The sequence below is a fragment of the Vitis vinifera genome, chromosome 11 (assembly GCF_030704535.1).
Source record: "Vitis vinifera cultivar Pinot Noir 40024 chromosome 11, ASM3070453v1".
Lineage (NCBI taxonomy): Eukaryota > Viridiplantae > Streptophyta > Magnoliopsida > Vitales > Vitaceae > Vitis > Vitis vinifera.
The window spans coordinates 6,805,348-6,832,894 of record NC_081815.1 but is presented as its reverse complement, the minus strand read 5'-3'; the positions used below and the strand labels follow the sequence as shown (position 1 = coordinate 6,832,894).

General features: G+C 36.3%; 1 protein-coding gene across 2 annotated transcripts in view; it reads right to left on the bottom strand.

The window, feature by feature from the left end:
* Window positions 1–27,547, bottom strand: part of LOC100260203 (protein ENHANCED DISEASE RESISTANCE 2) — a 123,778-nt gene that overhangs the window by 80,416 nt on the left and 15,815 nt on the right. For both annotated transcript variants that reach the window (XM_010658253.3, XM_059740697.1), the window contains exons 2-8: window positions 25,084–25,158; window positions 24,260–24,313; window positions 17,604–17,669; window positions 17,140–17,198; window positions 16,754–16,830; window positions 15,963–16,088; window positions 8,854–8,888 (exon numbers count right to left, since the gene is read on the bottom strand). In XM_010658253.3, coding sequence (XP_010656555.1) covers window positions 8,854–8,888; window positions 15,963–16,088; window positions 16,754–16,830; window positions 17,140–17,198; window positions 17,604–17,669; window positions 24,260–24,313; window positions 25,084–25,158 — 492 coding nt within the window. The remainder of the gene's footprint in view (window positions 1–8,853; window positions 8,889–15,962; window positions 16,089–16,753; window positions 16,831–17,139; window positions 17,199–17,603; window positions 17,670–24,259; window positions 24,314–25,083; window positions 25,159–27,547) is intronic.

The window sequence follows — 27,547 nt, the reverse complement described above, 5'->3', positions numbered from 1 at the left end:
CCCACCATAACTGAACAACAACGCAACCCAACCCCACCACTATCTCCAAAGAACCGGGTAGCTCCTTACCAACCATCTTCACTAAAATCTTGGCCCACTGTAACTCAGAAAAAAAAGTTGCATCTTCATCCACTGCGATAAAACCTTTGAATCCATCGCTTATCTTTTTGAATACCTCTCTACTCCACATGTGAAGAGGAAGACCCACCACCCTCACCCAAGCCTCCTTAGCACAAATTCCTTATCAGAAACACCCCACTTCCGGGTTCCATTTTTCCAGATGCAAAAAATTCTCCTTGAGTCTCATTTTCCCTCTAACAAGAACCCATTTAGCTTCACTTAAGACTCAAACTCGAACAACAAAAGCCCTCTACCCAGCAAGGCCACCCTCAGTCTCCCCTTTAAAAACCAATGGTAGCTTGCCCAACTCCTCAGAAAATCCAACTCAGGGACAGGAATAGAATCCACACCCCACCAGCCCACCAAACACTGGTCCAACTGATCCTTCCTTCCTAGCAGCTCCCTTTCCCCCAACTCCAACGAAACTGAATCTCCTATCCTTCCTGGCCTCAGCTTTGCAATCTACAGATAAGTCTTCGACAACAAACCCTTCTCACCTGAAGGAGTCACTGAACCACCCAAGTCCAGAAACATTACCAAGGAGACGACTCCAAGGTCTTGCAGGTTCTTCGCCAGAATGTTCCAACCACCAAATAAACCCCTCCCTTCTGGGAAGATAATGCAGTACCTCTTAGACTCAAGATCATGAACTGAATAGAGAAGGAGCCTTCCCGCCTCATTCAAATGTCGCTCCAACCTATATTTCCTTCCCCCTTCCTTTCAATCAAGAACCCACCGTCTATTTCCATTATCCCTACAACAAGCCTCAACTCCATCTAACAACCAACTTAAACTAACTTCCCCAAGCCTGATCTGAGAAGTGATTCCTCTGTATCTCTCCCAGATGCACCCCCTCAACTTTCTACCCAACAGCTCAAAAGACTTGGACTCTACAGCAAACCAGCTCCTTCCACCCCTTGAAGCTTCACTCATCCTCTCTTTTTTAAAGTGCCATAACATCATCACACTTTCATTACTAAAATTTGGAACTAAAATAGGATCCCTATTGGATTGACTCACTATAGCGGAGAATGAAATACAATGAGCATTTTGTGCGTTTTCTTTAAGAAAGTCATCGACTTTCAAGAGATAGAGTACCACACACTCCTCAACATTATCAATCGTCCTCCCCGAGTCTTAAGTCCTAAAATTCATAATGATTTGGGAAAAATTTAGTAACACAATTTAGGTCTAGTAATTTTGCTAATCGACAACAAGTTACAAGTCAGATTAGGAACCAAAAGCACGAACTTTAGAACAAGGTTCTTTGAGATAACTATTGACCCAATACCACCAACTGTGGATAGATACCTATTAGTAACTCAAACTCTATAATTCCTAAAACATGGGCTATACGTGTGAAGTAAGGATGCATCCCTGTTCATGTAACTTGCAGTCATGTGACTTGATGCTCTAGAGTCAATTATCCAAGATTTTGGTTTCTTAGTTTTGACAATTAGAGCTCTTAGAAAAATACCTTTTTGGGCAACTGAACCAATTCCGATGGGTGAATTTGTAGGACTTGGCTTAAAGTGACCAAACATTTTTTTAAAGGAGGTCAAATTGCTGTTTGTTGAAGAGGATTAATTCATATGGCATGAGCTCATCAATGGTCATTGCTAGGCCACAACTTTCTTTGTTTGATGGTGGACTCTTTGGCTTCCAATCAGCAAGCTTCCCATAAATCTTCCAACAAGTTTTTTTGGTGTGTCCTAGCTTGTGGTAGCAATCACACCAAGGTTTGCCTTTGAAAGCCCACTTATTGTTACCAGGAAAATTGACACTGTGTGAGACAACAGCAAAGCCTTCTGGTGTAGCTAAGATACCCTAATTGCCCATCATGATCTTTTTCTTGTTTTCCTCTTTGCGCACCTCAAAGAAGGCTCCTTGTATGTATAGAAAGGGAGGGAGAGAGAAGGGGTGGGGAGGATGGTTCCCAAGAATCCTTGCCCTTTATCTAGATTTTTATTCAGGCCTAACAAGAACTTGAAAATTTGTTCTTTCTCAACAATTTTCTATATCTACTGCTGTCTCCAGGGCAGTTGCACTCTACTTTTTCAAACATGTCTAACTACTGTTAGTGACAAGTGAGGGTATTGTAGTATTAAGAAACAGAGATCACCTTGCCAAAGAGCATGTAAGGTGCTTTTGATTTCAGAGAGTTCAATAGTGTTTTTGTTGCCAAAATAGGCTTCCTTTGCAGCATCCCAGATATCCTTTGCTCTCCCATAGTGTGAAATTTTGCTTGACTTCATTATCAATAGTATTAATTAACCAAAACATTGCCATGTTATTCTCTAATCTCCATGTTTTGAACATAGGGTCTTGTTTCTGTGGAGGGGTTGTGGCAATAGTGAGATAGTCATCCTTTCCTTTCCCACAGATGAACATCATGACAAACTAGGCCCAGTGAAGATAACTATGCCCATTCAACTTATGCCCTATGATAGGAAGGACAAAGCTTTCTAATATATTTTTTTTTATTGGAAACGACACAAAGATTTATTGATAGATAAAAATAAGTACAAAAGAAGGATGAGGAATCCTCCTGCCAAAGAAATCTAAACTATAGAAAAATACACTGAAAAACAAGCAAACACTCTAAAAAGACCACTCCTTATGGAGTACACACTGCTATCCAATCAAGTTGTATCACATTAAAGGGAGTCCCCTTAAAAACCTTGGAACAATAAGCCCAAAGAGAAGCAAGGAAAACAATAGAGTCCCAAAGAAACTCTGAATTCCTTGATTTATCCTCAAAAATCCTCGCATTTCTTTCCCTCCACACAATCCGAATAAGAGCAATGTTTGCAGCTTGCCACAAGGCTATCTCCCTCTTAGACGAACCAAATCCATTAAATTTGATGTACATCATGTCAAGGATGCTCCTCGGGGGGACCCAATCCATCTTAGCTAACTGAAATAACCTGTGCCATAACCCAATCGTCAAGGAGCAATGAAGAAAAATATGATCAACTGATTCTCCATGCTTCATGCACAGAATACAAATATCCGGACTAAGGGCTTTGTAGGGTCTTCTCACTTGTAGCATGTCATTAGTATTCACCTTCTTGTGTGCCACTAACCAGATGAAGGACTGCACTTTGAAAGGAATTTGAGAATTCCAAACGAACTTAGAAGGAAAAACCTGAGGAGATCCAGAAAATTGGGATAAAGCTAGAAAGAAAGATTTAACTGAAAAAAGCCCTGAAGAAGATAAGGGCCACAATCTGGCGTTTGGAACCAAAGGAGATAAATGCAATCCATCGAGAGATCGCATGAGGCCTTCTAAGTCCTCTATCTCAGAATCTGACAGGTTACGACGGAAATTTAAATTCCAAGAGAAAGGACGAGTAGGACCGAGAACTGAAGAAATAGGTATGTTTTTATCCAAGACTACACTAAATAGACTTGGATATTGGGATCCCAAAGGTTGGCCCCCCCACCACAAATCTTCCCAGAACCGAATTCTTTCCCCATTTCCTACCACAAACCGAGTAAACGAGGAAAACTCCTGAAAGACTTGAGTAATAGCCTTCCAAGGACAGCGATGTGACCATCTGACTATTGTGTTGGCATCCCAACCATTGGAGTGTGAACCATAAATGCTTAGTATGACCTGATGCCATAGAGCTGAACCCTCTCTAGGGTACCTCCATAGCCATTTCCCTAAAAGAGCGAGATTCCTCAGAGAAATATTCCCAAAACCCAAACCCCCTATTTCCTTCGGTTTACACACGACATCCCACCTGACTAAATGATCCTTTTTGCCTTCCCCAATCCCTGACCATAAAAAATCCCTCTGCAACCTCTCGATTTTTGCAGCGACTGAAGCGGGTAACTTAAATAAAGAAAGAAAGTAATAGGACATATGGGTAAGGCAAGATTGGATGAGAGTTATCCTCCCTCCGAAGGATAGGTATGCCTTTTGCCAACCATCTAATCTTCTTGAAATTCTCTCAATCACAGGATCCCAAAATCCACCTGCTCTAGGGTTCCCACCCAAAGGAAGACCCAGATAGAGTATAGGCCAACCAAAAGCCTTGCATTCAAGCGTCTCAGCCAATCTTGAAATATGAGCTTGATCCAAATTGATACCATAAATATTACTCTTGTCTAGATTGACCTTAAGCCCAGAAATATGCCCAAATGCTAACAAAAGACTCTTGAGAGTCTGCAAGTCTTCCTCCCTAGTGTTAGAAAAGAAGATGGTGTCATCGGCAAATTGCAAATGAGATACCCTAGTTCTGTTTCTACCCACCCTGAAACCCTCCAACATATTTCTCTCATCTGCTCTCAAAAGCATCCTACTCAATACATCTGCTACTAAAGTAAACAAAAAGGGGGATAAAGGGTCACCTTGTCTTAATCCTCTCGATGCCTTAACCCAACCTTTAGCGCTACCATTCACCAATACTGCATAAGATACCGAGGACAAACATCCATTCATCCATTTCCTCCATTTAGGACTGAACCCCTTCTTCTCCAACACTTGATCTAAAAAATCCCACCTTACGTGATCGTAAGCCTTTTCAAAGTCAATTTTAAAGACGACACCTTCCTCCCCTGATCGTCTTCTCTCATCCACTATCTCATTTGCTATGAGGACCGCATCCATTATTTGTCTCCCTTGAACAAAAGCACCTTGAGTAGAATGGATGGTTTCATGTAAAACCCCTCTTAGACGCCCTGAGAGCACTTTGGCTATTATCTTATAGAGACTAGTGATCAAACTAATGGGTCTAAAATCTGAGATTTTCTTTGTCGTACTCTTTTTGGGCAGAAGAACAATGAAAAAGGCATTGGTGCTTTGATTGATAACTCCGCTCCTATGAAATTCTACGAACACTCTCACTAAATCCTCCTTAATCACATCCCAACAGTCTTGGAATACTGCAATAGTAAAGCCATCAGGCCCCGGAGCCTTGTCCCTATCCATCTGAAAAATGGCCTTAGAAATCTCTTCTTCAGTGAAAGGGGCATCCAAACTTATCGCACTCTCTTCCGAAATAGGGGACCAATCTAATCCTTCAATACTCCAAGACTCTCCTATAGGACTCGCGTAGAGTTTTTCAAAGTAAAGTAAGATCTCCTCTGTGATTCTCTCGGCATTATTCAACACTAAACCCCTTTCATTTTCCAATGTCTTGATATACTTCCTATTTCGCCTGCCATTAGCCACTTTATGAAAAAACTTAGAGTTGCAATCCCCTTCCTTAACCCATTTCACCCTAGCTTTTTATCTCCAATGGATTTCCTCCCTCAAAATTAATTCCTCTAGCTCCCCTTTTCTTAAGGCTCTTTGATCTAACAATTCAGAGGTGAGACCCCCATCCTGCTCAATGGCGTCAAAGTTAGCTAAATCCTTGAGGATACTTTTTTTCTTTTCATTAAGCTCTCCAAAAGAAAGCTTATTCCATTCCTTCAATTTGGCTTTAACAAATTGTAATCTCCTCATGAACTTGTGGCCTTCCCATCCGTTTCCTTGAAAACCCCTCCACCAATTTCTAAAGTTCTCCTTGAAACTAGGATGTTGCAACCACATGTTCTCAAATCTAAAAGGTGTTGGGCCCCACATGAACGGGTTGGTATCCAAAGCAATTGGCCAATGATCTGAGGTCCTTCTGATAAGGGTTTCTTGAATGCCTTGGGGAAAGAGCTGCCCCCACTCATTTGAGTAAAGAAAACGGTCTAATCTCTTACACACGGGAGACTCTTGCATATTTGACCAAGTGAATGATGCGTTCCGAAGAGGTGGATCAAGCAATTCACATTCTCTAATAAAACTATCAAAGTCCCTCATGCTTGAAGTTAGCCTAGAGCCCCCCAATTTTTCTGAACTTCTCCTTATGACATTAAAATCACCGCCCACACACCACAACGGAAAAGTTAGACCATAAATGTCATAAAGTTCCACCCAAAAATCCTTCCTAAGTGAGGGACTATTTGGACCATAAACTGCAGAAATCCAAAGAGGTCCACAGCCCTCCAAGGCGAACTTGACCGATATCGAGAAAGAGCCTAATACCACCTCCTCCTTGCACAACTTTTTTGAGTCCCAAATGACATGCCTACTATGAACGACGACCCCTTAATTGGTGGTTGCGTTAGATGTACTACTCTTCTTTCTGGTCATGCCATATTTTACCATCGGAGATTCTTTTGGTTCAAAGAGTGCTTTGACACCATGTAGGAAAAGAAGAAAATAATCTTACTTTTTATTTTTCCTTAACTCAAAAACTGGTAGGATACAAATAATATAGGAGCAGAAAACCCTATACTAGTCAACCAACTCCTTGATTCGAAAAAGAAAAAAATAAAAATAAAAGGAAATAAAATAAATCCTAACAATTGAGATTCTAAAAAATAGAATCCAGATATATCGGTTACTAATTATCCTAATCTTTTTATTTAGAAAAGAAATACTATACTAAATAATAAATTTGAGATTTCCTCGGACTCACCACTGAATTCCACAGAAAGAAAAAAAAAAAGGAAAGAATTGTTTTGGTTAAGTTTTAAAGCAAGTTGCTTTAAGAATTAAGACATTTCAAGAGCTATTTATTTTTTAACATAGTATCTTTTTCTAAGACAATTTATTCTTAATAAAGGTAATAATTAAAAAAAAAAAAACAAAACTTTTATCTTAATGAAAAGGTTACTTTTTCTATTTTTTTCTATTGTAAACTTTTAACTTTGTTATAATAAACAAACATAATTTCTCACACAAAATAAAACCAAATTCATTTTTGAAATTTTTTTTACATTTTTGGCTTGAAAGCAAATGAAACTATTTCAATTTGGATGGAAAATGAATTTACTATAACTTAGCAAAGTTGTCACCAAGAAAAAAACGAATACTAAAATAGGTTCTATTTTTTATTTTTTTTCTCTTGTTTTCCAAAAAAAAAAAAAATTAGATCTAAAATTTCCTCATAAATTGTTACTCAAAAACGAAAAGAACAACATAAAAATCATCTCATTTGGATCAAAAATCAATCTTAAATAAATTCACAAAGTTTCAAAACTGAAACTGTTCTATCACATGTGGTCCCTATTTTTGCCTCATAACTCATCCAATTCTTAACAAAATTAAATTCCATAAATTTCTCTAAAGTCCTCATTTAAAAATGAATAACCACACTATAATCATAAATTTTGGATTAGAAATGAATTTACTACAAATTTTCAAATTTCAACCTCTTACCATACAACAAAACCAAAATAAACTATTATCAAATCCAAAGGGATTTTTTCAATTAGAACTCCAAAATATAATTCACGCTCATCTAAATGTCCACTAGAATCAGCAATTCTAATTAATTTTGAAAAATAAATAGTTAGGATTTGATTCACTTTCCCATATCAAAAATCCAAAAATTAATGAATTAATCTCAACAATTGAACACATATTTCAATCATAAATCCACATCCGAAATTATACCACATAAAAACTAGAGCGTAATCAATGAAACTTAACCCAGAAAATTTCTAACATTTTTTTTAGCATTTAAGGATAATTAGAAACCCTAATTACTATTCAATAACCAAGTTTCTAACTAGCTACATGATTAATCTTCATCTAATTTTTATTATCGTAATGAATTCAAGAATTTTTAGGGTATCAGGAAATATATTGATTATGATATTTTTCAAATTATAAATTTTCAAATATTTTCATCTTAATTATATTTTAGAGAAGAAACATAATAATTAATTTTATAACTGTTTTTAACATGTAAAAATAAATAGATTTAATAATTCATAGCATTCAGACCCTACGTGCCACAACAGGCCACCAGCAGCATCAAATGCAACAGATGATAAGATGTTTGATGTGGGGGCCTTAGAGGAGCAAACCCTAGGTGCTACATCAATAGCAAGTGTGCCATGTCAGAAGCCACAAGGTTTACATCCTCAACAGCAAGCAAACTTTAATTGATGCATGCATGTAGTCTTTTATTTCATGTTATAGATTAAGCTTTTCACTTTTAATATCCCAACTTTTAGAAGTCAAGATAAAACAATTTTTCTTTCACATTAATTTGTTCTTTAGTATTGAAATTATTTGCACCAAGTTCTATTCTATGCTTTGATCACATTTTGCTGCTTTATTGTCGTTCATCTTGAGTCAATATTCCCTGGTCACTTCTCTTGGTTTTCTTTTTAACTGTAAAAATGCTTAGAAGACAATGAAAAAAAAGGTAATGTTAAAACAAAAGAACAAAAGGTTCTTGGCATTTCAGGAAAGTGGACAACCCAGGCTCTTTCATCTTACATCCAAGTCCTAAGGAAAGGAATAGCAGTTATATTAAGACTGCATTAAATATTACACTTCAATCCTTTCATTAATCTGATATCAATGAAGAATTTGACTCAGAAATCTCTATTTTTGATTCAAGTCCTTGAAACAAATTTTCTAGGATATTGGATATGCCTGAAATATGTAATTGGCACATCTCATTCTAACACAACACATTCTAAAGTGAAAGATGCATCTACCATAATATCCCACAGTAGGAAAATCTTCCCCCCGCAAGAATGAAAAGGGAATGGGATTTTCCTTATATTTCACTTCATCCTCATGTTTCTTTGTCACATTCCCAACCAACTCCCTTCCAAAATACCCAAATAATAAAGCAATTCTTCAATAATTGCCAAGAATAAAAAATAAATAAATAAAAGCCTGCAGTATAACTAGCATGTTTAAAATTTTGATGAGAAAGTAGATACCTGAGAAGCAGCAACATCCTCAAAGATCCTAACACCTGAAACCAGAAAGACGGAATTAAATTCATTCCACCATGGAAGATGTTACAAAATAAGCCTATTAAGAAAACAATAAAAAAAAGGAAAAGAAAAAAAGAACAGAACATTCAGGCAATAAAATATTTATAAATAAATTCTATAACTTGTTTTTACTGGACCAGCAAGCATTCAACTCCAACAATGTATTTTAATCAGCCATAAACCACACCTTGCAGATTCTTCATGCAGTGTCATAGTTTTTTTTTTTTTCCTAATAAAAAACAAACGCCATTCATCAATCAATGGATAAATACAAGAAGGACATGCAATCCTTCAAAGATGTACAAAGGTTGGTTAGAAAGTGACCAAGTAACCAGATCCAAAAAAAAAACTAGCCCAACCTCCAAGAGAAACTAACATACAGTAGAGAGGATCTTAGTCAAGGTTTAAAAAATGACATCCATGTATTTTCTAAAGCGGATTTAACCTTTTTGTATAGGCCTCCTTGTATAGTGGAGAGCATTTTTTTATTAGAATTTTGTAATTGGGGGGAGACTCCACCTACGACTTACACACTAAATCCTAACTAAGAAGATGGTCTCTCTTACACTCCCTAGCCCTTGACCAAAGAAAATCCCTTTGCAATTTCTTAATTTTTCCAACCACTGAAGCAGGAATCTTGAACAAGGATAGAAAGTAGCTAGGAATGTGGGAGAGGCAAGAATAGATAAGATTTATTCTTCCACCTAATGATAAATAGGCCTTTTTCCACCCATCTAATTTTTGTCAAACTCTCTCAATCACTGGATCCCAAAAACCACAAGCCTTTGGGTTCCCCCCCTCCCCCCCCTCCCCCTCCCCCCAGGGAAAGACCCAAATAGGGGATAAGCCAATCAGAAGCCTTGCAATCAAGTGTCAATACCAACCTAGTGAGGTGATCCTAATTAAGTCCAAATGTTTTCCTAAACACTAACAAAATAATATTAAGAGTTTGTAGTTCTTCCACTCAGGCACTAGAAAAGAAGAAGGTGTCATCTACAAACTACAAATAGGACACCCTTGTTCTATTCCTTCCTACACTAAAACACTCCAACAGACTTCTCTCTTTTGCCCTTGACATCATCCTACTCAACACACCAGCTACAGTAGCAAAAGGAAAAGTGGATGGAGGATCTTCTTGTCTTAAACCTCTAGATGTTTTGACCCACCCTTTAGCATTTTCATTCACTAGGACTGCAAAAGATACCAAGGACAAACAACCTTTCATCCAAGTCTTCCATCTAGGACTAAAACCCTTCTTCTCAAAAACATGATTCAAAAAATCCCAATCCGCATAATCATAAGCCTGTTTAAAATCAATTTTGAAGACTACTCCCTCTTCCCCTAAGTGTTTTTTCTCATCCACTGTCTCATTGGCTATCAAAACTGCATCAAAGATTTGCCTCCCTTGAACAAAAGCTCCTTGAGTAGTGTGAATAATTTCATAGAGCACACCTCTTAATCGCCTTGATAAGACCTTAGTTATTATCTTGAAGAGACATGTGATCAAGCTAATAAGTCTAAAGTCTGAAACTTTTTCTACCTGACTTTTTTTGGGCACTAGAGCTATGAAAGTGGCGTTAGTACTTTGATTAAATATCCTACTCCTGTGAAAGACTGCAAACACCCTCACTAAGTTGTCCTTAATCACGTCCCAGCATTCTTGAAACAAAGCAATGGTAAAACCATCAGACCGCCTTATCCCTATCTAACTAAAAGGTGGCTTTACAAATCTCTTCTTTAGTAAAAGGGAAGTCCAACCTAGAAGCACTCTTTACTAAGATGGGGGATCAATCTAAGCCTTCTACTCTCCAAGACTCTCCAGGGGGACTCCTATTTAGCTTTTCAAAAAAATGCAATATCTCCTCCGAGATACTAACAATATTATCCAACACCATTCCTCTTTCGCTCCCCAAGATCTTGACAAATTTCTTGTTTCGTCCACCATTAGCCCACCTTGTGAAAAAACTTAGAATTGTAGTCCCCTTCTCTTACCCATTTCAGCCTAACTTTTGTCTCCAATGTACCTCTTCCCTCAACAATAGTTGCTCCAACTCCCTTTTTCCCAAAGCCCTTTGTGTTGAGAGCTCAAGAGAAAAATTCCCTTCCTACTCAACAACATCAATGTTAACAATATCATTAGGATGCTCTTTTTTCTTTCCTTTAGCTTTCTAAATGATTCTTTGTTTCACTCTTTCAATTTGGACTTAACAAATTGTAACTTCCTCATGAACTTATGTCCTTCCCACCCATCACCCTAAAAAGCTATGCACCAACTACTAAAGCAATCTTTGAAACTTGGGTGTCGCAACCAGATGTTCTCAAATCTAAAAGGAGTAGGTCCCCGGTGTCTAGAACAATTGGCCAATGATCTGAGGTCTGTCTAAGAAGAACTTCTTGAAAGCTTTGAGGAAAATTTTGCTCCCACTCATTAGAGTATAGAAACCGGCCCAATCTCTTACATATCGGGGAATCTTGCATGTTTGACCAAGACAAAGAGGCATTTCGTAAAAGGAGGTCAATTAGCTCACACTCTCTTATAAAACCATCGAAGTCCCTCATATTAGGTGTTAATCTAGAACCACCCAATTTTTCTAAAATTCTCCTTGTGACATTAAAATCACCCCCCACACACCAAAATGGAAAGGTTAAGCCAGAAAGGTTCAAGAGTTCTATCCAAAAATCCTTCTTAAGTATGGAATTCTTTTGACCATAAACCGAGGACAACCAAAGGGGCCTAAAGCCATCCATCAGAAACTTGACTGAGACAAAGAAAGATCCTGTTACCACCTCCTCACTACTTAGTTTCTTTAAATCCTAAATAATCAAAACCCCTCCCAAAGCCTCACAAGCCAAGAGAGAAGCTCCATCCTTATTCCTTATCGTCCAAACGCTACCAACAAACCTCCTATCATACACCTCCTTTTTTGTTTCCTGAAACATTACAACATTCGAGTTCTCATGTTGCAAAAAATCTTTAACCACCCTTCGTTTTTTCCTAGAACCCAATCCACGTATATTCCAGTTGATGATCTTCATGACAAAAACCCCTATGTCCCTAAACCTCCAAACCAGTTCCTATGGATCTCAAAGACTTGAGGAAGGTCTGTTATTCTGCCTAGAATATACCTTGTCATCCAAAGAGCCTAAGACCAAATGAACTTTAGCCATTTTGCTAGGAGATAGACCCTCTATTTGAAACCCACCCGAAGAGGAAAATTTAGCTCCAACAAGGCAATCTGTAATAAGGTTAGGGGGCTCGCTAGGCAAGCTAGGCAAATTCTTAAGGGAATTAAAGCCCTTAGGCACTTGGTTCAAACAAACTAACTGGGACTCCACAACATCTAGGTTAGGATTGCCAAAAAAATACTCACACAAAGCGCCCTTGTCCTTTACCCTCTTTTTTTTTTGGAATTCAATTCAGATACTACTTGGGGTTCAGGAAACAGATGGACTGAGTTAGGAAGAGTGATATCAAAATAAACCAAAGATTGATGTGCCAAGACAGAGAAAGGGGGAAGAATTGAAAAAGATGATTAAGAGAAAGAAGACAAGGTTACCTCTTTGTTTTCTTCTACCAACAAACCACAAGCCCCCTTTGAGGACCACCCTTTTGCATTGGTTACTAGACTAGAAGGAAAAACCCAGATTGAAGACCCACAATGAGCGAAACACCCAAATTCCTCATAATCTCCTTTGTCTACAGTGTTAGAAGATGTGCAGATTTTGCCTTCCCCTCAAGCTGATTATCTAGCTTAAGTGAAGACATTTGTTAACCAAGGCAATCACTCGTACACATGTTGCCACCTATCAACGAAGCCCTTTCCCCAAAACTTTTCCTTTGGAACCCTAATCGGTGACTAGTAGTGAGAGGACAAGAGCTTAACCTTCACGCCTTCTGTAATCCCACTTTGAAAGTAGCATCCCATGACGGAGCATCTTGTACTACGAAAAGAACTTCCTGCTATGGAGGCCCGCAACGTCTTTGGAACCCTTGTCAACAGCTAGGAAATAGAGGACTAGGGTTTTTCCGCATCTTCTTCGAACCGAGTTTTTGAGTGGAACCCCCCAGCTAAGAAGAAGAGGCCTCTGAGCCTAACGTCCCCTTTGCAAGTGAAACAGGCAAAAAGGATCCTTCTCTATCTAAAGAGCCCTCCCCATCTTTGGGCCAATCTCCACCCAGCTCTTGGCCTAATATCATAAGTGGGCTTTCATTTAATTTAAATCCCCTTTCCCAGCCCACTTTTACTTTCAACACAGACGTGGGTTCTTCAGAGGAATGGGCCCATCCCTTTTGCATAATATTTGAAGCCCGCTATCAATCCTTGGCGCTTGAATGGGCCTTACCCGCTCCGGCCCCATTTTCAACAAATAGGCTTGGCCCAAAGGTCCCATCATTCTCTTTATTTGAATTCAAATTAAAGAGGGGAAAGAAAGAGCCAATTGTTCCCCATTGATGCACTCCTCTTACCACACATGCCCTTAAAAGTTTCCTCACCCTCATGATTTTCTGTTACACCTTGAGAACTGTTGAGGACCCTATGAAAAAAGCAACCTTTAACTGTTAGATTACCCTTCTCAATCATCCTTATGCCACCTATCCAAGAGTGACTCTATCCTCCCCCAAGTCGACTCAGCCATTCCTCTAACCCTCAATTTGTCTTCAGCTCCAACCACTATAACTGAGACTGTAAAAACCCATCCTCCATCTTTCACCTCAATCAAAGTGGGAAGAACAATATGTTTCTTCATTGATATTCTCACTCTAGCTTTAGAAAGGTCAAACAATTTCACTATTTGCCAATCGATCTCAACCACCATCCCCCACTACTCCACAATTTTCTTCAGATGTTCCTCATACCATAAATGGAAGGGCAAACCCCACAGATCAATCCAACCTTTTCTGAACTTCCCTAAAACTTGTGTATTTTCCCTAGGAGACCACCTTCTCAGTTGGACTATGTACCCTCCCTTAATCTTAAAAATCCCCAGCTCATGTAGGAAGGAAGCTTCCTCAACTTTTTCTACAAAAAATAATCATTTTCCAACAGAGAAAGGATATAGGCCAATTAGAAACCCCACAATCTAAAAAGGAAGCTAAAGCTTGAACTTGATCATGATTCATATTGATACCTAACAGAATGCTTTTTTCCAAGTTTATTTTGATCCTAAAGACATGCTCAAATGCCATCAAAATTAGTCTAAGGTTCTGCAAATAAAAGTAGCCTAGTTCATGAGAAAAAGATTGTGTAAATTGCAAATTGTAAATGGGTTACCCTCCCACTAGATCTACCGACCAAAAAGCCCATTAAGAAGCCACAATACTCTACCTTCCACTTCAATCCACTAAAAACATCAACCACTATAGTAGCATAACAAACTTAGTTGTAAATAAGTTTCCACAAATCCAAGATCTCCATTTTGCTCCAAAACCTTTTCTCTCTAGAACATGATTTAAAAAATCCCCCTCCACATGGTCATAATTTTTTTCAAAATCAGTCTTAAAGATCATCCTTTCTTCTCTTGAATGTCTTTTCTTATCTACCACTTTAAATTTTGTCTACCCTCAAAAAATGCTTTCTAAGAAAGGTGAATGGTCTATTGTAAAACTCCTCTTGAGTGCTTAAGCAACATTTTAGCATGATGTTGTAGAAGTTAGTCACCAAGCTAATGGGTCTAAAATAAGAAGCTCTAGTGGCTTAACACTTCTTAGGCACTAGAGCAGTGAAAGTGGCATTTGTGCTCCTGTTAATTATCTCATTATTAAAGAATTCGTAAAAACCTTTCAACAAGTCCTCCTTAATAGTGTCCCAACACTCCTAATATAAAGCTATAGAAAAACCATCTAGTGTGGTGTATTTTCCTTATCCAACTAAAAGATTGCATTTCCAATTACCAATTTTGTAAAAGGTTTTCCAAACAACTATCACTCCTCATAAATAAGGGTACAATCCAAACCTTCAAACTTATAAGAATCTTTATTTGATATGTTGTAAAGTTTGCCAAAGATTCAAAATCTCCTCTAGCATGTTATCTTGGTTATCTAGCACAACTCCATCCTCACTCATCAATGATTTAATTGATTTCCTTTCCTTCTTCCATTGGCCATACCTTGGAAGTATTCTGAATTCCAATCCCCCTTCTTAGCCCGTTTAAATCTAAATTTTTGTTTTCAAAACACCTCTTCTTTGAACACTGAATCTTCCAACTCCCCTTTCTTTGTAGCCCTAAAAGTAGCCAACTCAATAGTTAAAACCCCTTCCTCCTAACAAGAATTAATTGTAGCAATATTTCTCAAGATAACTTCCTTTCTTTGTTGTCTTCAAAAATAACCTTGGTGTAGACTTTCAACTTTGCTTTGACGTTCAACAACTTTTGCATAAACCTATACCCCTCCTAGCCCACTGCCTAACACTCTTTCCACCAAGTGCTAATGCAATCCTTGAACCTAGGATGAAGCAACCACAGGTTTTAAAACCTAAAAAGGGTTAGCCCCTACTTAAAAGGTTTTCTAGGACCAAAGGGCAATGATCTAAGATAGGATGGGGTAAAGTTTCTTGAAGACTAAGAGGGAAATTACTTTCCAAGTCCATAGAGAACAAAAACCTATCCAACCTCCTTCAGCTAAGGACTCTTACGAGGTTTAGCCAAATAAAGGAGTCATTCCTAAGTGAGGGATCCACTTAACTCACTCTCCAATAATGTTATCAAACTCCCTCCTGCCCTTCTAATAACATAAAAACCTCCTCCAATACACCACACTAAGAAGGTGAATCCAAAAAGAACTGAAGAAAACCAGAAAAAAGAAAAGAAAAAAAAATAAAAACCCTTCACTATTTGAGTACACTTGGACTGAAATTGCAAAAAAGTTTTCCACCACATCAGAGCAAGAGAATATTTATCAGTGGTTACAAAACAGTGACAGGATGCATGGTCAAATCCAAATGCAAACAAACAAAAAACTCAAGGAGAAACAACAATTACCACAAAAAGCCAGAAGACAATGCCAATTAATAATCTATCAAGAAAATGTGAACATGCTAACACATAAATACCATCAATTGTACGGACACATTTCCATTCGTGTGCTTCAATTGCATCACCCCCATCCCCTTCAATGTACCCATCCGACCTCACTTTGACACCCAAGTTTGAGGATTGTCGCAAAAGTGACTCAGGGCCTACAAGCAACAAAAAAATTGATCAAATGATATATGTCTAAAATCAATATTGGTAAACAATGTGTTTCAACCCTATGTACTTCGGTGCACCTTCTTTTGATCAGGCACTGTTAATCATATTCTTATTTGACTTCTGATAAAAATAATAATATTCTTATTTGCCTATAATAAAAAATAAAAAAATAAAAAACATTATGTTTCAAAGCCAAAATTGAAAATGTTTATATGTAATACTACATGATGGGAACAATGATGTATTTATGGAAACAAATATATAAGAGCTGTTGGAAAAGAGCTGCTAGATACTAATCAACACAGGAAATATTGCAAGCATGGACAAGAAAACAAGCATAGAATTCCCAAAAATCATGCATTTAAAAACAATGTGTATTATCTAATACTAAGGATTTAGACTTTATGAATAAAAAGTAGAATAAAAAATATTTGTATATTATTGTTATAGAACATAGTTTTCAAAATAAGGTTTTTGTTTTTCATCAGAGGCGTATGAATAAAGGTCTACTTCAGTAGATTTTTCCTGTAATGCTCAGTCCACCTTCCATTAATGATGATTTCTATGTCCTGTCAATAAATGACCAGCCATCTATTTAGGCATTAAATGAAACACCATGATCAACATCATTTACATAACCAAGATCATTCACCTTGTCCAATTTTTATAAGCTCTTTCAAACCATGTGCATACCGCCGCACAGAATGTCGATGCCCTTCAAGATTGATCCTTCACAAATCAAAAAGTAAAGAGAGATTACACACTAATAGCTGGTTAATAAGATTGCATGTTTTAAATTTAAAACACATAAGATTGCACTTTTTCTCTTTTTTTAAGATTGGAACTGTTGGCTATGCAGAGTGATTCCCCAATGAGCTGAAACAAGGGGATTCTTCATAAAAAGTTTCCAGGGTACAATATAAACTTGCCCTTGATACCATTGATGAAAATTTGTCCAACAGGTTTTACTAACAAACAATTTAAAGCATACTAAATATTTCTGTAAGTATTCCTCCATCCACAGATGTTTAAGCATACTCAGTTTCCATGTTCAGTTTATTTCTGGCACCACTTCCTCTTGACAGCTCGTATTCAGCCTGTTGATGAAATAGCATATCAGTTAGATTCAATAAAAAGAGAGCACAGTACGAAAAACTTTGTGAATTCAATATTATATAGGCCATGAAATTTTTTACACTAGAAAGATTGAGTACATTACTGTATTACAATGATCAGCAAAATGAAACAAAGAACAATTAACTAAACAAGTTAAGACAACATGGTCATATTAAATAACTTAGTTAACAATCAATTTTTTTATTCCAATTCTATGTTTATCATGATAAATTCACAGGAAAATGTGACTGCCATATTAACCAAACAAGATAAGACAACATAGTCATATTAAATAACTTATTTCAAATCAATTTCTGACTCCAATTCTATGTTGATCATGATAAATTCACCATGTTAGTCACAATTTTAAATTAATTTTATTATACCTGTTGCTTGGCATGATCAAATGCTTCCATCCATTTTCGAGCTTCTCCAGCTGAAGCACAAGCAATCTTGCAGCAAAAGAGGAAATTAGATTTGAGCTACTTCAGCATATAAGAAGAGAAACCCAAATTCCAATTCAAAACAAAATAGATTCCATATCATATAAAATATCTGAAAGGGCATCAAACAGGATTCATTCAACAGAATCTCACTCCAATACAAGATTTGAAAGTCTTAAAGCTTTAATCTAAACAAGACCCTTTGGAAGAGCTAGAATTTTGGTCTCAATAATGAAATCTTTAATTTTTGTTTTATTTTATTATTATTTTTATTTTATTTTATTTATTTATTTATTTTTATTATTATTATTATTATTATTATTATTAACATTTTCATGAATAGAGTAAACAAGAGAAGGATGAGAAATGTTTCCCTAAATACAAAACCTGATCAAAAAAAAGGAAAAGAAAAATAAACCAGAAGACATCAAAACATTTTGACATTACTATTTTAACCTTTTTTTATCCACATATCGGAATCCATTCAAGTGGAATAAAGTTGAGAGGACTGTCTTTGAACGTTGTGAAAGTAGATGCTCAAAAAGATGAATAGAAGTCCTTCACTTATCCTTTGTTTTTTATCAGAAACAAACCATATATGTATATTAAGAAAAGAAACATGAAAAGGATGAGGAATGTACAAACCTGATCAAAAGAACTAAGTAAACCTCCACTACCCAAGGAAGGCTACACAAAAGGTACAAAAGGCCTATACAACTATAACATCTCCTGACCCTATAGACCCAACCCTAGGGTGTATATATCGAAAGTCAACTAAGCTGAATTACACTAAAAGAATAGGGTTTAAAAATATATGAATGGTCAGCCCAAAAAGAAATATAGAAATGAAACTAACCCCACATCATCTCTAGTGTTTTCCAAATGTCTCCGAAAATCCTAGCATGCCTCTCTCTCCACACAATCCACAACAAAGAGAGACATGCGATCCTCCAAAGAATCTTGCATCTAATAGAATTCCCAAAACACTTTAAAGAAATCACCATCATATCGCAAATACTACCTGGCTGAACCCATTCCATCCCAAGCTGTGAAAAAATTCTATGCCACAATCCCATAGTAATCAAATAATGCAAAAAGAGATGATCAATCGTCTCTATGCTCCTCCTACAAAGGATGCACCAATCAAGGCTAAGGGCTTCGAAAGGTCTTCTCATCTGTAGTATGTCATTGGTATTTACCTTCTTGTGTGTCACCAACCATGCAAAGGCCCTGACCTTGAAAGGGACTTTTGATTTCCACAAAAAATTAGTTAGGTAGAAAGAAACATAATTTGAGACATTGGATAAGGCTGCAAAAAACAATTTTACTGAGAAAAATCTCAAAGAGAACGATACCCAAGCTTTCACATCTAGAACTGAAGAAGTCAAATGAATAGGAGAAAGTAAGGACATAAGTCTTTCAAGATCCACAATCTCCACATCAGTTAGATTGCGTTTGAAGACAAGATCCCAAGACAAGGAAGTGTTGTTACCCAAGATAGTTGAAATAGGACAAGTTTTAGTTGTACTGACTCTAAAAAGTTTTGGAAATTGTAAACAAAGAGGTTGGTCCCCCCACCATAGATCATCCCAAAAACAAATTTTGGTCCCATCACCTACTACAAAACAAGTGTGTGTAGAAAAAACTTGAAGAATATGTGCATTGGCCTTTCAAGGGCAATGATGTGACCATCTTATTATATTATTAGTGTCCCATCCATTAGAATGTGTCCCATAAATACTCAAGATAACCTGATGCCAAAGGGCAAAACCTTCCTTAGGGTACCTCCAAAGCCACTTACTTAATAAAGCTTGGTTCCTCAGAGAAATTTTCCAAAACCCTAACCCACTAGACTCCTTAAGCTTACAGACCATGTCCCAACTGACCAAATGATCTCTCTTACCCTCCCCAAAACCCAACCATAGAAAATCTCTTTTTAATTTCTCAATCCTCAGAGCTATTGAAGTTGGAACCTTGAAAAGTGATAGAAAATAACTTGGGATGTGCGACAAACAAGACTGAATTAAGATGATTCTACCTCCTAAGGACAAGATCCTTTTATTTCTTTCCCACCATACTATCCAAATCAATGTCAGACAAACAATTTCTCTAATACCATAAAGATTCTCATTTGGGCTAACTTAGAAATTATTCTATTGATATTTTTATTATTATTCTATTGATTGCAAGGCTTCTGATTGGCCTATACTCTACTTGGGTCTTCCTTTGGGAGGGAATCCAAAGGATTGTGGCTTTTGGGATCCAATGATTGAGAGAATCTCATGGAGATTAGATGGGTGGAAAAAAGCTTATTTATCTTTTGGAGGAAGGTTAACTCTTATTCACTCATGCCTATCCCACATTCCTAGCTACTTTCTATCATTGTTCAAGATTCCCGCTACAGTGGCTGCAAAAATTGAGAGATTGCAAAGGGATTTCCTTTTGTCAGGGGTTGGGGAATGTAAAAGAGATCATCTTATTAGTTGGGATGTAGTGTGTAAACCGAAGGAAAAAGTGGGATTGGGGTTTGGGAAGATTTCTCTAAGGAATCTCACTCTTTTAGGGAAATGGTTGTAGAGGTATCCTATGGGAAAGTTCAGCTCTATGGCATCAGGTCATTCTAAGCATTTATGGGACACATTCTAATGGTTAGGATGTCAACACTATAGTCAAATGGTCACATCGTTGCCCTTAGAAGACTATCGCACAAGTCTTTCAAGATTTTTCCAAGTATACTCGGTTTGTGGTAGGAGATGGGGAAAGAATCCGCTTTTGGGAATACTTGTGGTGGGGGAACCAACCTTTGGGATTCCAATTTCCAAGACTATTTAGAATAGTCATAGCTAATAATATTCTCGTATCTTCAATTCTTGGTTCTGCTCGTCCCTTCTCTTGGAACTTTAATTTCCGTCATAACCTTTCCGATTCTGAGATAGAAGAATTAGAAAGCCTCATGCGTTCGTTTGATTGTTTGCACTTATCCCCATCGGTTTTAGATGCAAGATCCTGGTCTTTATCTTCTTCAGGGTTATTCACAGTCAAGTCTTTTTTTCTAGCCTTGTCCCACCTTTTTTATTTATCTCCAGTTTTCCCTACTAATTTTGTTTGGAATTCTCAAGTCTCTTTTAAGGTCAAGTCCTTTGTCTAGTTAGTGGCACACAAGAAGGTAAATACTAATGATTTGCTACAATTGAGAAGACCCTACAAAGCACTCAGTCCTAACATCTGTAAGTTGTGTATGAAGCATGGAGAATCAGCAGATCATCTTTTCTTACACTGTTCTTTGACGTTGGGGTTGTGGCACAGATTATTTCAGATAACTAAGATGAATTGGGTCTCCCCGATGAGCATTTCTAACATGATGACCATCAATTATAAGGGTTTTGGAAAATCCAAGAGAGGCATTGTTTTGTGGCAAACTGCGTGTTTTGCTTTAATTTGGGTTGCGTGGCAGGAAATAAATGCTAGGATATTTGAGGATAAAGCTAGGAATTCAGAGAATTTATGGGATACCATTCACTTCCTTGCTTCTTTTTGGGCTTTTTGCTCTATGGTTTTTAAGGGCATTCCCCTTAATGTGATGCAACTAGATTGGCTAGCAGTGTGTAGCTCCAATGGGGTGGTCTAGCAAAGAGAGTTTGTTTTTTATAATTACCAATTAGCTTATTGTTTTTGTATTCTTATTGTTTAGTTTTCTTTTGTGGGGGGATTCTTCATCCTTCTTTTGTACTTCTTAATTTTATCAATATATTTCTTTGTTGTTTCCTATCAAATTTAAAATATATATATATATATATATATATTTTTGGCATACATGTACAAGAATACATTATATAGGTAGATTACAAAAGAATAAATAAGGAAATTATCTCTATAGAATATAAGGAAATAAGCACTAGCAAATTTCTAGGATAATATTTACAGCTAGCAGCACCTAGGATATTTATAGTTAGCACCTACAACTAGCACTTAGTATATCTACAACTAGCACCTACAGCTAGCACTTAGGATATTTACAGCTACTAGAATCTTGGTTAGCAATATCCTTTCAAGATTTCCAACATTCAATTAAAAATATCATTATTTCAACCATTCATGATCACTCTTCTTCTTTTTCTCAATATATTAATTTTCATCGCAACATCATGAATTTGGAAATTGAGGACCTTGAAATACTCATGTCATCCCTCACTCGTATGTACTTGAGTTTGGTCATTAACTTCTTCAAGATTATTCTCAATCAAATCATTCTTCATGGCTTTGTCCAACACATAAAATACAGTTCCGTTCTTTCCAGCCAAATATATATGAAAATCTAAAGTCTCATCTAAGGTCAAGACTTTTGCTTGGTTAGTAGCATCATGGTTCAAATTAGCAGTATTGATCATTAACTCTGAGGGTTCCGAAACACATCGATCTCAGCATCTCGACTCAATATCGGGCAATACGCAAATAAGACAAATTAAGAAGTTCAAAAATGATAAAAATATTATGAAAATTATTTTAAAAAATAAATATAATTAAATAAACTTTAAAAACTAATATACTTAAATACATATTAATATAATAATAAATGGAATGGTTTAAATATATTATTAAGAATAAATTAGCATATATAGTAATACACCATATATGATATGATTACCACATAAATAATACATTGACCATATTGAAGCAATCCACCCCATACCTTAGCCTATAAAATAATAATCTTCAAATTCTCATTTATAACACACATGAGCATTTGAAATAATAAATCATCTTTATATAAAATAATATATTTACCCCTTTTATCTTCAAATTCCCAATCCCACACCACAAACAGAGAGTACCTCGTTTAGCAAAGGTAAAGAGCCTCCTCTACAACGCATGTCACACCCCACCAGCCACACTACTAAGTCGAAGCAAAGAGATTGTTGTTGATGGAAAAATCCGATGGTTCTCACAGGTGAGGCAATTGCGACAATGACATCACTGATACAAAGGACGTCTTCTTTCTTCTTCGTCTTCATCAAAGGTAAGGTCATGGATTTTAAAACCCTTTCTTTTGAAGAAAATCTCTGATTTTTCAGAGATTTCTCAATTTTGGTTGCTTCTTTTTGTAATTTGAAAGGAACAAAAAAATTGATTTCTAGGTAAAATTGGAAAATATTTGGATATTGAACTGAGTCAACTCAAAATTTAACCGAGTTTAAAAAATTCTTTGTCGAGTTCGTGATAAAGATGGTATAGTGTATCAGGCTCAACACAGAAAGGCCCTAGACGAATAAGACTCGACCGAGTCATACTGGACTCAGTCGATACTTTGAACCTTGAGTGACACAAAAAAAGGTAAATACCAATGACATGTTATAGCTGAGAAGACTTTTCAAATTCTCTAATCCTAATTGATGCATTTTATGTATGAGGAATAAAGAGTTGATTAACCATTTGTTTCCTTATTATCTAATAACTTAAAGGCTTTGGCATAGTCTATTCAGACAAGCTAGAATTGATTAGGTCCCACCAGGAGTAGATGTAACATGATAATCATTTTATGTAAGGGTTTAAGGAGCTTCATTAGAGGCAAGAGCCTTTGGCAAATTACTTGTCTCACTTTCCTTTGGATTATGTGGTGGGAGAGAAATGCTAGAATTTTTTAGGACAAGTGGAGGAAGTCAAAGACGTTGTGGGATTTACTTTAGTCCTATTCCTCTCTTTGGACCTCTTGCATTGATGCTTTTGAAGGCATTCCTCTAAAATATTATTCAACTTAATTGGCATTTGGTGTGTAGATCAAAAGCATTTGAATAACAATGACAGGAGCTTAACTAGGACTTGAGGAAATGACATCTACACATATTTTTATGTGGATTAAACCTCTTGTACAGGCTCCTTGTATAATGGAGTTGTTCAATCATATTTTAATCAGATTTTTGTAATTATGGGGAGAATCGCTCATCCTTCTCATGTTTCTTTTCATCCATAATTAATACATTTTTTTTATTTTGATTAAAAAAAAATTACCTCACTTGTTTTATATAAAATATTCCAACATTGTCTTCAAAATTCACATATGAACGACAAATAATATATACAAGGATAATAATAGGAATATCAAACTCAATTTCCATAGTTTGAGAAATAATACAATACCAGATACCAATTTTCCATAGTTTGACAACATGAGAGATTCAGATTCAAGACAAGAACATTGTTTTGAAAGAAACTAACCTACATCTAAACTCTTTTCCTTTCTATCTACTTGTGTTTCTATCAAATTTTTATTTTTATTTTTATTTTTTTTTTAGTTTTTTGTAAACTAAATGAATTTCATGTATATCTTGAGGAGCATAACTAGACAAGATGCATTATCCAATTCCTAACTGATATTATAGAGTCCATGAATTATTGTACTCAGAATAAAGAAGGTAGCTTGTCATCACCAAACAGAAATAGTACAGCCCACAAAATACATTATAGAAAGAACAGTTCAAACTTCCTCCAACATTGTAAAATCTATTACAGCAAAACATCATAAATAAGTATATTTTAAAGTGGAAAAGTTTCAATTCCTAGCAACAATTTTCAAAACTGAACTATTTGAAACCACAACTTACTTCACCCTTTCTTGTCTCATCCAACCGGTTGTACAAGCGCAGAACATAAATATCCTATCAAAAAAATTAAGAACAAAATGTAGCTTCCATTATTCTCTTGAGCTAATACAAATAAATACTAAAATGACAAAAACTATTCAGTAAAGGACAGCATCCAAAGCAACTAATAAGGAAAATGTTCAGATAAAATACTTGACAGTAAAAATGTAAAAAATAAAATTCTGCATTCTCCTTGTTTCTTGTTTGTACACATTACTTTTGGGGTTTAACTAGAAACACAGTCCATCCTTCCAAGAAACTTTTTTTTTTTTTTATACCTTTTTATCAGAAACAAGCAATTCACTGATATGAATTTTAAGTATGAGCAAAGGATGAGGAATCTCTCCTTAAATGCAAGGGATGATCAAAAAAGGAATGGAGAAATACTTAACTAGAGCAGCAACATAGATTACAGTTCAAGGATAAAAACAGAACATGGGCAAAATAGAAAAACAGTCCGCAACTCAAGGGGGTAAAAAATCCTCTGCATACGAAACCCTCTGTTTGGTTGTTCATTTTGTTGAACAATCTGCCACATGATTAGCTAAATGTGGGGACTAAGAAAAGGAACAACCTAAGTTGCTAGCTACATCTAAAATTTGGCTCCTTCCTAGTAACTTTCCTTTATGATCAAAAACACATAAATAAACTTCAGCACACTAAAACATAATGGAACAGTTCTTCAGGTGCACTCTTTGTCAGGCACATATAATATATTTTCTCAGTTTGCATATCAAAAAAAAAAAAAAAAAAAGAATCCTAAAACATAATGAAACAGGACTCACCCCACCGTTGAGCTTCCGCCGTCCAAGCTCCTCTACTGTGAGTGTATATCCTACAACACCCCTCCTAATCGGTTTCTGCACAAGAAAATGTTGGCATAAACCATAAGTAATACTTCGAGAGGAAAAAAAAAAAATTATAAAGGAGCTCAATGCAAACTACAGAGTTAAATGAGCTATGCAAAAAAAAAACCAATTTGTATGCCATTAGGCAAAGATAAGCCATTATTATTTCAAGAAAACAAGACCAAAATTTTCCATCTTAAGTACAGGTAGCAAGGAAAAAGGAAAAAAGATCCTCCCCATCAATACAACTAAGTTAAGTTGGGCCTATGCAAAAATTACATGAATGGATTATTTTGAGAAGCTGAGTGTAACAAGTACATAAAACAATGGGATTTCATCCTTTCATTTTATATATCATATATGAGAAATCTTTAGGGAAGTAGAATTTTTTTTTTTTAAACAGAAACAAATTATTTATTGATGATAATTAAGGTACAAAAGAAGAATGAAAAGTTCTTCCCTCAAAATACGCGTCCTGATCAAAGTAATACATACTCCCCACTATACAAAAACCATACACAAAGGCAATCCCCAACTATCTCAAACTTTTGAAATACAAACCGAAAGCCAGTTGAGTTGAATAACGTTAAGTGGAACTCTTCTAAAAGCGGTAGTACAAGAAGCCCAAACAGAGGAGTAGAAGTGAAACAAATCCCACAACATCCCTTCCAATCTCCATTTTTTCCACAAAATTCCTAACATTTCTCTCTAAGCACACAGTCCACAATAGAGTGAGGCAAGCAATTTGCCAAAGAGTCTTTCCTCTGATTGAATTCTTTAATCCTCTAAAATAAATAATCATAATATCTGCAATACTCCTAGGCAGAACCCCATCCATCCTTGTTAAACTAAAGAGCTTGTTCCATAATCTCAAATTTCAAGAACAATGCAGAAAAAGATGATCAATTGATTCTCTATTTCCTTTGCATAAAATGCACCAATGAGTACTAAGAGATTTGTAAGGTCTTCTCAACTGTAACATGTCTTTGGTATTTACCTTCCTATGTGCTACTAACCAAGAAAAGGTCATAACCTTTGAGGGGGCTTTTGGTTTCCACAGAAAAATGGCCAAAAGGAACAAAGTAGGATTTGAGTAATTGGACACGGTCAAGAAAAAAGATTTAACTATGAATAAGCTTGAGGAGGATAAAAACTAGGCTTGTGAATCTACAGTAAAAGGAAACAAGTGCACTGAAACAAGGGAAAACATGAGTCTTTCAAGAAGTTCAATTTTAATATCAGTAAGATTATGACAAAAACTAAAATTCCAAGAGAATAGAAAGGAATTACCAAGAACAGCTGAGATGGTTAGGAAAGCAAAATATTGCAATTATATAAAGTAATGTGATTTCACTTTCCTTTCACACATCAAATCTGGTGGTGTACGTGTGTATGGGGGTACCAGTGTATACGGGCAAACATGCATTTGGGTGCATTATTTTTTTTTTTTTTTTTTATTGGAAACGACACAAAGATTTATTGATAGATAAAAATAAGTACAAAAGAAGGATGAGGTATCCTCCTGCCAAAGAAATCTAAACTATAGAAAAATACACTGAAAAACAAGCAAACACTCTAAAAAGACCACTCCTTATGGAGTACACACTGCTATCCAATCAAGTTGTATCACATTAAGGGGAGTCCCCTTCGAAACCTTGGAACAATAAGCCCAAAGAGAAGCAAGGAAAACAATAGAGTCCCAAAGAAACTCTAAATTCCTTGCTTTATCCTTAAAAATCCTCGCATTTCTTTCCCTCCACACAATCCGAATAAGAGCGATGTTTGCAGCTTGCCACAAGGCTATCTCCCTCTTAGACGAACCAAATCCATTAAATTTGATGTACATCATGTCAAGGATGCTCCTCGGGGGGACCCAATCTATCTTAGCTAACTGAAATAACATGTGTCATAACCTAATCGTCAAGGAGCAATGAAGAAAAATATGATCAGTTGATTCCCCATGCTTCATGCACAGAATACAAATATCCGGACTAAGGGCTTTGTAGGGTCTTCTCACTTGTAGCATGTCATTAGTATTCACCTTCTTGTGTGCCACTAACCAGATGAAGGACTGCACTTTGAAAGGAATTTGAGAATTCCAAACGAACTTAGAAGGAAAAACCTGAGGAGATCCAGAAAATTGGGATAAAGCTAGAAAGAAAGATTTAACTAAAAAAAGCCCTGAAGAAGATAAGGGCCACAATCTGGCATCTAGAACCGAAGGAGATAAATGCAATCTATCGAGAGATCGCATGAGGCCTTCTAAGTCCTCTATCTCAGAATCTGACAGGTTACGACGGAAATTTAAATTCCAAGAGAAAGGACGAGTAGGACCGAGAACTGAAGAAATAGGTATGCTTTTATCCAAGACTACTCTAAATAGACTTGGATATTGGGATCC